The sequence below is a fragment of the Miniopterus schreibersii genome (genome assembly GCF_964146895.1).
Source record: "Miniopterus schreibersii genome assembly, chromosome: 1".
NCBI lineage: Eukaryota > Metazoa > Chordata > Mammalia > Chiroptera > Miniopteridae > Miniopterus > Miniopterus schreibersii.
The window spans coordinates 30,827,708-30,840,928 of record NC_138101.1 but is presented as its reverse complement, the minus strand read 5'-3'; the positions used below and the strand labels follow the sequence as shown (position 1 = coordinate 30,840,928).

The 13,221-nt window shown below is 40.1% G+C and overlaps 1 protein-coding gene across 1 annotated transcript in view; it reads right to left on the bottom strand.

Moving 5' to 3' along the window:
- Positions 1-13,221, bottom strand: part of SPMAP2L (sperm microtubule associated protein 2 like) — a gene marked incomplete at both ends in the record, with an annotated part of 41,672 nt that overhangs the window by 21,347 nt on the left and 7,104 nt on the right. Inside the window, 3 exons of the mRNA XM_081149365.1 lie at positions 1,504-1,641; positions 4,953-5,018; positions 8,634-8,664. Of these exons, the coding sequence (XP_081005491.1) occupies positions 1,504-1,641; positions 4,953-5,018; positions 8,634-8,664 (235 nt within the window). The remainder of the gene's footprint in view (positions 1-1,503; positions 1,642-4,952; positions 5,019-8,633; positions 8,665-13,221) is intronic.

Here is a 13,221-nt window from a genome sequence, read left to right as displayed (position 1 = left end):
GCTGCTTGCTGCCTTGACACCCATTCTGTGTGGCCAAGCAGCCCGTAGTAACAAACTGGCCCCAGGCCCTCACGCAAGCCTGTGCCCTAGACAGCAGCCCGGCGAGTCACAAAGTAGAAGCAAGTTCCTGATATGACTTTACCCAACGGCCCTTGGTCTGACAGTCTCCCCTGACTCCCAAGGCCTTGTCCGTATGTTCCCCTTCAAGAAGGTTCCTGTGGACCTTACTAAAGTCCCACTCTTTTAGTTTGAATTGACCAATCTGGCTTTAGCCTGGAAATCCCAAAAAACTCTACCCATGGACCCTAATAAAAGCATGTGCCCCAGGTTTTGCCTCTCTGTCTGAACTCTGCCTCAACCCCCCTGTGTGACTCCTTGAGGCATGCCAGGCACTTCCTCTAGGACCTGTGAGTAATAAGCTTCTCTATTTCAATTTCCTTTATGACCTGGTATTGAACTGCAGTTCACCATCAGGCACCCTGTGCTCCACATAACAAGTGTTAACTTGACAAATTCATAACAGCCTTATATCTATTAAATAAATTGAATTTATAGTTAAAAACCTTCCCACCAAAAAACTCCAGGTCCAGATGACTTCATTGGTGGATTCCATCAAATATTTAAAGAAGAAATAAATATCAATTCCATACATTTTACAATTCTATGATAACAGCATTGCCATAAATGAAGACATTATAAAAAACAAATACATTACAAGAAAACCACAGGCCAATATCCCTCATGAACACAGATGCAAAAATTCTAGTTTTATTAGAACACAGACATGCTCTGTTTACATGGCTTTCCCACTATAATGGCAGAGTCAGGTAGTTGTAACAGAAACTCTGGCCAACTTTATATCTTGCCCTACCAGAAAAAGTGCTGACTTTTGACAAAAGTTGTATATTGAAAAAGATATAGAAATGGCCACATCAATCATCCTAAAAACCAAAGTTTAGACAAATAATAGTGTCTTCCCTTTTTTTCCTTTAATCTCCCTCATTGCCTACACCCATCCCTGCTCCCCAAAGTATTTCCTTGAAAAGCCAACCAGCAAAAAGCCTAGTCACTTAACAAACGTGTGCTAAAACCAGACTGGCAATGGGCATCAAAAGCCTTAACAGTTTTACCTTCAGATGTCCTAATTAACTCATGGTAATCAAGCCCATACGCGGTATACAAAATTCATAAAGTTTCACGCACAAATAAGTTTATCCACAACAGTGTTATATATGGTACATATTCTTGGGTAATGCTCTTACTTTATTAAAATATAGAAATCCTAATGAGTCAAAACATTATAAGATATAATACACATCTGCAATAGCTAAATATTAGATCTTGTTCTGGGAAAGTTTTACTGTAGCATCAGATTGGAAACATATAGAATGTCGAATCCTCAATAAATTTTGACTACAAGGCTACTTATGGCTTTTAGATAAAAGGGTTGGGTTCTGTGTTCATTGTCCTAGAGACTCCTGATAAAATAACTCAATAACATACAATACTAGCCTGTTAGGTACATATCTGGGGGAAACTTCCTTGGGCTGGGCAAGGCTATTGAGCCTCTTGGTCAGCAGAGCCTTCAAAGCACTAGGGCAAATGGGGCGGATAGGGTCTTGATTTCCCCAAAGCAGCTTTCTGTTAAAAAACAGGGAGAAAAATGAAAAAGCAGAAAAAATAAAATGGAAAGACATTCATTGTTAACAACATCTTAGACTGCTTCTCTACTAATTTTACTTCAGTTTAAGAACTGTCTCTATTGCAGGATTTCAGTCTCCAGTCATCGGAAGCAGATAAACTACTCATGTAGGTTGAAATAAAAATAAAATAAGACTTTTATCTAGCATCTTAAAATGTAGTGACCAAAATGAACCTATTAGTGGTAGATAGTTCTGTTTCTGTCATCACAGCATTAACACTGCAGTTAATAGTCAGATCAACATAAAATGGTCATGCCACCTCCTTACACTGTGCTCTCCCTTTGGGTGATGGACTGTACCAGGTGGCCAGAAAATAAAGTAGTAACAGAGTAATATTAATAGTGGTCATTTGTGGAATACTTATTGTGGGCCAAGCACTGGGCTAAGTGTTTTATAGACATCAGATCATTTAGTCTCAACAGCCCTGTTAAACAGGTATGACTGCTGTGCAGGGGTGAACAGGAAAGGAGAAATCAGTCCAGGATTAACCTGGAAAGGCTTCATGGAAGTAAGTAGAAGGCACAGACTGGCAGAAATGAGGCATGTTCCATGTTGGGGTAACCAAGAGAAATGGAAATAACCAAGTATTGGACAAGGCATGTTTGAGCAGAAGCAGAAAGTCATGTTGGGAGTAATTAAGTAACTTTGTTGGAATGATGGGCATATTCTGCTGATTCCTTTTTCCTAAGTATGGCTCAAATCTGTTGACTTCTCACCATCCCCTTTGCTATGTCCCTTGTCCAGGTCCCATCATCCACACTCCTTTCTCCATGTCACTGCCAGAGTGATCTTTCTCAACTCCAATCTGCTCAAGTCATCCACTTGTTTAAGAAATAAGCCAGGTAGAAAATAACAAACATCTCATGATCTCACTTATTTGTGGAATCTAAAGAACATAATAAACTGATGAACAAAATAGATTCAGTGACATGGAAGCATGGATTAGACTGACAAATCTCATAGGGAAGGAAGGGGATGGGTGGGGTGGGGAGAGATTAACCAAAGAATTTATATGCATATATACATAACGCATGGACACAGACAACCGTGGTGAAGGCCTAGGGTGCAGAGTGGGTGGGGGGTGGAAGGGGTTAATGAGGAAAAAAAGGGACATCTGTAATATTTTTAACAATAAACATAAATTAAATGCACACACAAAAAAGACACTTGAGAATAAAGTCCCAACTCCTCACTGTGGCTTACAAGGCCCTCCACAATTTTGACAAGGAGCACCTTCCTCTCCACCCTATATATTTTTCCAGGAGAGAGATCAGGTCTTAATCTTTTGGAGATTTTCCCTTGCATAGTTTAGTGCTGTACACAATAGGTGCTCAATCATGGCTTGATGAATGAACAAATGGTGAAAACTGGAAATTCACCTGATGGCGATGTGAAACAGATTAGAGAGGAGAGAATGACTTTGAGGAGATAAGAGGCTAAAGCAGAAGTTTGTGTGCTCACCTGGTGGAAGTGGTGAGGGAACTCTCTAGAACCTCTTTTATAAGGGCACTAATCCAATCATGAGGGCTCCACCCTCATGATCTAATCACTTCCCAAAGACCCCACCTCCAAATACTATCACACTGGGGATTAGATTTCAAAATATAAATTTGAGGGGAAATAAACATTCAGTTGATAGCACCTGATAAAGAACTGGTATTCAAAAAATAAAAAGAACTCTTAAAATTTAACAATAGAAAACAAACAACCCCATTAAAAAGTGGGCAAAAGATCTGAAAAGACACTTTACCAGAAAAGATATAAAGATGACAAATAAACATGAAATATGCTAACATCTCATTAGGGATTGCGAAGAAAAACAATGAGATATTAGAGTGGCTAAAATACAAGAGACTAACAGCAAGAGGCTGGTGAAGATATGGAGTGACAGGAACTCTCAGTAATTGCTGGTGGAAATGGCAAAGACACATTGAAAGAGAGTTTGGCAGTTTCATACGAAGCTGAATATATTCTTACCATATGATCCAGTAATTGCACACCTAGGTACTTACCCAAATGAGTTGAAAACTTATATCTACACAAAAATCTGCACACAAAATGTTTACAGCAGCTTTATTCATAATTGCCAATAATTGGAAGCAACCAACGTGTCCTTCAATAGATGGATGGATAAATTGTGATATATCCAGAGAACAGAATATTATTCAGCACTAAAAAGAAATGGGCTACCAAGCCACGAAAAGACATGAAAGAACTTTAAATGCCTATTGCTAAGTGAAAGAAGCCAATCACAAAAGGTTACACATTGTTTGATTACAACTATATGACATTCTGGAAAAGGCAAAACTATACATACAGTAAACAAGATCAGTGTTTGCCAGGGGTTTGGAGAGGGTAGAGAGAAGGGAAAAATGAATAGATAGAGCACAGGTAACTCTTAGGGCAGTGAAACTGTTCTGTATAATACTGTAACGGTGGGTACATGATGACTTAAAAAGTGAGCCCTAATGTAAACTATATTCTTTAGTTAATAATAATGTGTCAGTATTTGTTCATCAACTGTAACAAATGTACCACACTCATGCAAGATGTTAATAAAAGTGGAAACTAGAGGAGTGGGTGGTAATATAGAAACTCTCTCTGTACTTTCACTTAATTTTCCTGTAAACCTAAAACTATCTTAAAAATAAAGTCTATTAAATTTTTTAAAAAAGCAATAGGAGATCAGAAAAAAGGGGGGGAGGAAATTCAGGCTTCACTCAAGAGCCCAAGAAGAAAAGGGGGAGTCATGTGGCCAAGGGTGGATGGACAGTGAGTCCAGCCTGCTGGAGGGGGACCCAGAGAACAGGTGTGCTCCAGACAGACTTAGAGGCACCCGGAGGCCGGACACGAGCTTCACGGGAGCGTGGAGTAACACCCTGGAGGCGGCTCGCAAACCTGTCTGCCTACTAGAATTGCCTGGGGGGCTTTTAACAGTCCCAAAGCCTCAGCTGCACCCCCAGACCAAGCAAGTCAGGATTTCTGAGGATGGGACCCAAACATCAATTCATTTTAAAGGTCTCCAGCTGATTCTAATGTGCAGACAAATTTGAAAACCACTGACCCAGGGGTTTGCCTTCCATGTGTTGACTCAAATGAGGTGACAATATGGGTTCAGGGGATCCAGTAGAGCAGGGAGCTGGATACACCGAGGATGCAGGGTTAGTGGGCAGGTAAGAATAATGCTTACTTACCTATTTAATGTAAGAAATATATCATCACAAAGAAAACGATATAATATTTCCTTACCTGTCTGGGGTTCCCCATTGTTTTTTAGGCTTAGAAAGATCTCGGATTCTTTTCCTGGAAAAAGTACTAACAAACACCAGCTGATTAATTCAAGAGAATACTTAATAAATACGGTTACATTACATGACTTTTACTCAAACAAATCCCATCTTAGGGGGAAAAACACCACAATATCCTATCTGATGTAATTTGAAGAATGCTAAAGAGCTCAAACTGTTCAAAAATATTGCAGACCCCAAATTCTCACTTCCAGAATCATTAATAATATAGTACATAATGAAACAATGAAGCATATTGTGTCCAAAAGACCCCAGGTAAAATAAATGCACACTTGTTAATGGGAAAAACCTTTAATTCACATATTAAGGTAATATGTAAATGCTTGATGGCATTGGATTCTGAAGAGGTTGTACAGATAAATTTCAGACGGAACATCTAATTTTGGAAAAACAATGAAATAGGCAAAATATACTTTTGGCACCACTCACCCCCCTTTCCCCCTACTCAGCTCCCTGGGACCTTCCCTGATTGTTCTGAATCCACCTATAGAAGAGACAGCTTATGTCCCCGAAGCATCCACGTGTTCCCGCACATTTCCCAGCCTCCCCTGCAGCTGCTTGGAGCCACGTGCCTGGTTATGTCTAAATTCAGCAGAAGTGCTGGGTATCACTTCCAGGGCAATGCCCTTAAGAATTAGTGTGCCTCCCCCATTTGTCTCTTTCCCTGTTGCAATGATCCTGGAAGCCACATATTCTAGATGGCATAGCTGCAGGATCGAGGAAGCCAGACAACTCACACTAGACTGTGACGTGGGGGAGAGATAAACTCTTATTGCGTCAGGTCTTTGAGAGTTTTGTAGCTTGTTTGCTACTGCAGCATCGCCTGTCCCATGCAGACTAATATACCACCTATGTCACTGCAGTTCATATTATAATTATTTATGTACTTGCTTGTAATTTAAATGGCCCAATATATAACAACCCTTTTTTGCCCACCACAATTACGAACTAACTGAAAAACAGGCACAGGAGTCAGACAAATAGGGTAAAAATGCTTTCTCTAGTATTGATAAAACTCTATTGAAGAGCGTAGTGTAGATTCCTGACATCCCCGAATTGGACTTGTACCCCAGAGCTGCAAAGTCTCCCCTTGTAGGGGCTAAGTTTGCTACGTGACAGAGAGCAGATTGCAAAGGTCATTCACAGTAGATAGGCAGGTCCCAAAGACAGAGGACCCGGTTCTCTTTCCCAGCTCCATCAAACAGATGTCACTCCCACCCCCTGAGGAGTCTAATTAAGGGATAAGGCAAGAAGCCAGGAAAATTGCTCAAGGGAAATGCTTCTATATACAAAAAAGGGGGGTGACCAGGAGAAGTGTTCTCCCTAACATTTGCCTGAGCTCTTTCAGAGGGTCTAAACTCGATGTTAGGATAAGCCCTGGTCCTGGTGTCAGGTCGGATTCAGGCCTGACAGCACGTGCACACTCTTATGCGAAGGCATGGCCTTCTTAATTAAATGGCTGCTGGTGCATCGTGAAGCTCCTTTCAGAAAGTGGGAGGATGCAAAGAGGGATTAATAGGAGGCCCCATGATTGCATATCACAAAACTGGGCCATCCACCCTGAAGATCAAGCTAAAATCCTTCAATCACATTATCTATTTCCATGTTACTCTGTTTAGTTCACTTGCATTGTCCCTTGGCCTTTAGTAATGACTTATTTGCTCCTTAACACCTTGCCTTAGCTGTGCTCGGAGAGGAGTGCAAGTGGGAATTCTATGCACACAACCAGGCCACAGTATTAACAGCGGAACGTTTCCCCTGAGGCCATGTGGTAGTAGCACCAATCAATCTTGGGGACAAGGAACACTTGGTCCAAGAATTATTTTCACCTAAGAGATTATTATTCCAGTCCTAACGCTGGGATTCATAACAATCAGGCACAGCGCACTTCTTAAAAAAAAAAAAATCTTTATTGATTTCAGAGAGAGGAAGGGAGAGGGAGAGAGAGAGAAGCATCTATGATGAGAGAGCCATTGATCGGCTGCCTCCTGCACGCCCTGTACTGGGGATTGAGCCTGGCATGTGCCCTGACCGGGAATCGAACCCCGATCTCCTGGATCATAAGTCGATGCTCAACCCCTGAGCTACACTGGCCGGGCCGCGGCACACTTCTTTAAATAAAATGTTTTAGAGAATGGGAACAGGGACAGGTAATGGAGATAGCACCATTTCCTCATTGAGTCAAACCAAGTTAGCCAACGAAGCAAAAGCAAGAAGCAGTAAAATAATCACAATCAAAATAATAACACCAACAAAAACGTGTAAAAAACACTCTCTAAATAGTCTATCTCTCTCTCTTTTTTTTTTTTTTTAAGTATAAACACTTACTAGGTAAATTATTTCGCTGACCGTGTAGCCATAGGAGTTTGCTCACTCAGCAAACATTATTTGAGTAATGTGGTATTTTAAGTGGACACTCGGTAGGTGACACTCGGTAATATTAGTTCTACCAGCTCTTCTACTCAGCCACCATGCAACCTTGGGAAAGTGACACGATTTCTCTCAATTTCATTTTCTCTCAGTAAAACCTAGTTGATTATATCTGCTTAATTGACTTCTCAAGATTCTTGTGAGAAAAACAATTTTTTTTTTAACTGCAAAGCATTTCACAAAAATAAAGTAGTATTTACTGCCTAGAAGAGGTGAGAAAAAACAACAACTAGAAAGCGTAATACATAGAAAATACAAAATAAGTCTAAATAATAACAATAAATATGAATGGTTTAACCCTCTTATTAAAAGATAAAAAATAAAATCTGGCCCAGCCGGGCCTGGCTCAGTGGTTGAGCGTTGACCTAGGATCCAGGAGATCAGGGTTTGATTACCGGTCAGGGCACATGCCCGGGTTGCGGGCTCGATCCCCAGTCGGGGGCGTGCAGGAGGCAGCTGATCAGTGACTCTCTCATCATTGATGTTTCTCTCTCTCTCTCCCTCTCCTTTCCTCTCTCTGAAATCAATAAAGATATATTTTAAAAATAAATAAATAAAATCTGGTATTATTTATTTCTCATCTATATGAACCATTGGTACGAACCCTTGGTATTTCTCTTTAATGATTCCATTCTGACACCTTTTACAACTACATCTTAGCCAAACCAGGAGCACACATCTGTTTTCAAAAGGCATCTATTTTGTATGTTGCCTGCACACACACACACACACACACACACACACATTTTTAAAATAGAGGACGTTTTCTTGAAATTTCATTATTGTACTTGAATTAGAGGTTAGGCGGAGTGGCATACATTGACCTGGAGCTTCACAAAATCTATGACAGGAAATTGCCAATGCAGAATCCCAAGTCCCTCAAACGTTCAGACCTAGTGTGTAACACCTAGTATTTAGCAAACAAGTGAAACACTGAATAGAAGGAGAGTTCCCCTATATCTCAATATTCTTCCCCGTTCTCACTTCTCAATCACTTTCTTCTTCTACTTTCCATTTCGCACAGGACTTGTCATTAGAAAAGGCCTTTATGACAAAGGGAAAGCACAGGAATCCTCTCAAAACCCCCAAGTTAGGCTTTGACTTCGAATACCCCTGATTGAGTTTGCCCCATCCAGCCAGGCTGGCCCACTAACTGAAGTCTGGAAGAATAGTACTGTAACTATAGTCTTACCATTTCCTTACAAACTCATCGGGAATAGGTTCTGCAAAAAAGAAAAGTAAAAGCAAAAATTAGATTCAGTAAGAATCAAAGATATAAAGATAGTATCACAAATCAATAGAGAAAGGAGCTAGGAAAAAAATAACTATTTAGGGAAATGGCCAAATTAAATATGACACACCATATAAACCACAAAATAAACCACAACTGCTAATAAACTACAATTGAGGAGTTAAATATTTTTGTAAAAGTTGAATTAGAGCAAAAATAAGAGAATACCTGCTTAATCACTGGATTTTAATCTGAGTTAAAGGTGACAAAAGACATAGAGGAAAAATATGAATAGACTAAAATATTTAAAACTTAAAACTTCTGTATGTCAAAAATTAAGACTTGAAAAGGAAATAAAAATTTAGAGAAATATTAGGCAACAAATATGATAAAGGCTTACCAGTCTTAATATTTGAAGAGCATTAAAGTATAGATAAATAAGAAAAACACTAAGATAAATGTTAAAAGTTGGTGGACAAAGGAAAAAATTAAATTCTTATATAAAGACATGTAAAGGGCTAATAAACATAAGAAAGTTCAAACTTGCTTGTAATCAAAACAATGCAAATAAAAAATGAGGTATTTTTTTAAACTATCAAATTAGCACATTTTTTTGCAAAGGATAATGATGCTGTAAGGATAAGACAAGGTGAGTATTCTTGTGTAGAGCAGATGGAAATTTAAATTAGTACACTTCATAAAAAATAATTTGGCAGAATGAGTTAGCTTATATTCCTTAATCCAATTCTACTAAAAATGTGCCCTAAAGAAATAATGTCAAGTGTGGACAAAGATTTATGCACAAAAATGTTCATTGCAGTATCTTTAGCAACAGAAAACTGGATACACCTGAAACATCCCAAACAGAATATATGTTCAAGCAAATTAAAAACCATGTCTAGAAGGTGGCTTGGGTGGTTTTTTTTTAATGTAGGAAAATGTATGAAATCATACAGGCCAAGTTATGCAAATACTTATTCTAACAGGCCTCATAATGACAGACTGTTCTAGATGGTTTCCACCTGGGAGCTTTTAATTGCATCTGAGAGTTCTGAAATAACATTTTCTACAGTCTGGAGTGTTTTGGGTAAAAGAAAGTGGGTGCACTCCAGCATCAAACAGACATGGCTCAAACCCCAGTGTTGTTAAGTTACTCAGCCAGCTGTACAACCTTGGGCAAATTGCTTAACTTCTCTGAGCCTCTCTTCCCCTTCTCAGAGAGGAGGCTCATGGGTAGGCCTGTGTAAAGATCAGTGGCATCTATGTGGAGCACCTCCCATATAGTAGATGCAGAGAGTAGATGAATGGTAGTTAGAATTATTAGTTACAACTTCAGTGTATCAATGGCTTCAATAGAACACGTAGGAAACACAGCAGCTAAGTACTGTTTGGGCTTCTACTACGTGCAACGTGGTGTCAAGTGTTGAGGGAATAAAAATGAGTGACATGTGGTCTCTCCTCTCAAGGAGTTTACAGCCTAGAAGGCGATAGGCTATGAACTTTAAAAAGAAGTAAATGGATACAATTTTCCTCCTTTTTATGGCAGAGTAGTGTTCTACTGTGTAAATGTACCACAACCTTTTTTTTTTTTGGCAGCAGCAGCAGCATGGATGGACGTGGGGAGCAATATGCTAAGTGAAATAAGCCAGTCAGAGAAAGACAAGTACCATATGATTTCACTCATATGTGGAATCTAATGAACAAACTGAACTACAAAGCAAAATAGAGATAGACACACAGATAGGAAGCAGGTAGACAGCCGGGGCGAAGGGTGGGAAGTGGGAGATAGAATGAGCCAAAAAATAAAAGAGAGAGAGAGAGAGAGAGAGAGAGAGAGAGAGAGAGAGAACTCATAGACATGGATAACAGGCTGGTGATTGATGGGGGCGGGGGGGGAGGCAGGGGAGGTGCAAGAGGGCCTAGAGGGGATAAATGGTGTTGGGGGGGGGGAAGAAGTGGAATTTTTGAATTCGGATATTTTCTATTACTCCACTTTTTAAGTCTAAACAGACCCAGGCCTAAGGAAAAGGGGAGTGTTGTCTACGAAAATGCCCAGTCTCGCTGTCATCCATGAAAGATGAAATTTTATTGTTAGTATATAGGAATGCAGTAGACATTTGTATACTGATTTTGTTTCCTACAACTTGACTGTATTTGCTTATTGTTTCTAATAGTTTTATTGGTGGAGTCTTTAGAGTTTTCTATATAAAGAATCATGTCACCCGCAAAAAGTGATACTTTTACTTCTTCATTGCCAATTTGGATGCCTTTTGTTTCTTTCTCTTGCCTGTTTGCTCTGGCGAGGACTTCCAGAACTATGTTGAATGAGAGCGGTGAGAGTGGGCATCCTTGTCTTGTTCCTAATCTCAGAGGAAAAGCTTTCAGATTTCACCACCGAGTATGACATTAGCCGAGGGTTTGTCATATGTGGCCTTTGTTATGTTGAGGTACTTTCCTTCTGTACTCATTTTATTGAGCATTTTAATCATAAGTGGATGCTGTTTCTTATCAAATGCTTTTTCTGCATCTCTTAATAAGTCATATTATTTTTACCCTTTGTTTTGTTAATGTGGCATATGACATTGATCGAGTTGCATATGTTGAACTGTCCTTGTGCCCTGGAATGAGCCCACTTGATAGTGATGTGTTCTTTTTTAATGTGTTGTTTGTTCATTACATTCGATCTGCTAGTAGTGTGTTGAGGGTGTTTGCGTCTGTACTCATCAGCGACATTGGTCTGTACTTGTGTGTGTCCCACCACGCCCTTTAAATGTTTGTACTTTATTCCATAGCTCATAAACCATGTCGCCTTCTTGAGCTAGCAAATGGGCTGATCAGGTCCGTGCTCCAAGTCATCTGATGGAGAAGGCTGCCATCTGCTGGGGGAATGCACGACTCAAAGGCCGTTGGTCCCCAGGCTCTCCTGCCCTGGAAGATCCATGGCACATAGAATAAAGCATTTGTAACATGATATGAATGAATAGCAGAGTACAGCTATTCTCCACCTTGCCCTCTACCCTGCCTCCTAAGGAGCCCACGTTTAGCCGCTCAGCCTCTAGTCCGAATGGGGTACCAGCGATATCCAAGGAGAAGGCAGGGAGCACCTCAGAACACATCCTAAGGGCGCAGGAGGAGTGGGGCTGGGACAGGCAGAGAAATGAAAAGGCCTCTGCGGGGAGTTGCTGTCACTGCCGCAGGGACGTGGGAAGAACAATGTCTCAGGAACATTTTAGCAGGTTTTGTTCTACATTCATTCGGTGGATAATTTCTTTGAACATACTTCAAGACTTTCTGAAGTAGACTTCATGCTTGTTTTAGGTGTGCTATTGTGCTGCAGACTGGTCTTAAGGCAGTCCAGCTCTAAATTTGGTGTGACTGTGAAAACAAGCCTTGGGACGTTCTTTGATGTGACATATGAAGCTCTGACATATCAAGGTCTGACACTACCGTTCTTTCTCCCTCTCTCCTCTCCCAGCGAGGCGCAGCTCCTTCCATCTGACTAAACAACCACCAACGTACTTCCACGCAATCTAGAGCTCAAAACTATCACACACCCAAGCTAACTATTAAGGTCCTCTCACACCCCTAAGTCTGCACTTTTGTGACTTTTTCCCCTAGTTTCATATCTATTTTTCATGTTCATTCTCACCCGATCTCACCTGTGTCTCAGCAGCCACTAAGAACTGGGTTTATAACTCACACCACACCCAGAAGAAATTCCAAATGAATCAAAGATTTAAATGTTTAAGTAAGGCTATGAAAGAAAACACATCGGTGAGTTCCCTTGTAACCTAGAAGCAGAAAAAGGCCTGTATGATGATTCGATACAGAAGCCATGAAAAAAAGGATTGATAATTTTTACTATAAAGTGTGTTTATTTCAGGAAAAAAAGATAAGCAAAGACAAAGAGACTGCCAACAAAGTAAAAAAAAAATACAGTCATACATATCCCAGACAAAGGGCCCACCTCCCTGTATACAAGAGGAGACACTAGCAAGGAAAATAGGCAAAAGGCATGAAAATATATATACCAAAAAAAATGATGCTTAATATCACTCATAAAATAAGATAAATACAAATTAAAACTTAATTAATGTGCTACTAGTTTTTCATCTCTGAGTTTCAAAAAGCCAGAAGTTGGAACACACCCCCCAACGGTGAGGCTGAGGAGATATAGAAACTTCCGTTGCCAGTAGGTGTGCAAAGTGAATCAACTCCCAAAGAGGACAGTCTTGCTAAATTGAAGTTACACATGCCTGTACCCTCCAGTAATCCCACTCCTGGAAATTTACTCTACGGAGATACCAGCAGGTCCACTAAATGACATGATGTGCAGGTTTATCTACTGCAGCATTGCTTGTAACAGAGCACCCTGAAAGGAACTAAGAGGTGTTAAATTAGTAGTGGCACAGCTGTGTAATGGAACATGAGAGCAGCTGTGCTTCTTAAAAGGAGGAAACTGTATGTATCTGACATACTGTCAAGTGAATCTATATGTATAAGACATACTGTCAAGTGAAAAGAACAGTATAGCATATGCTACCCTTTG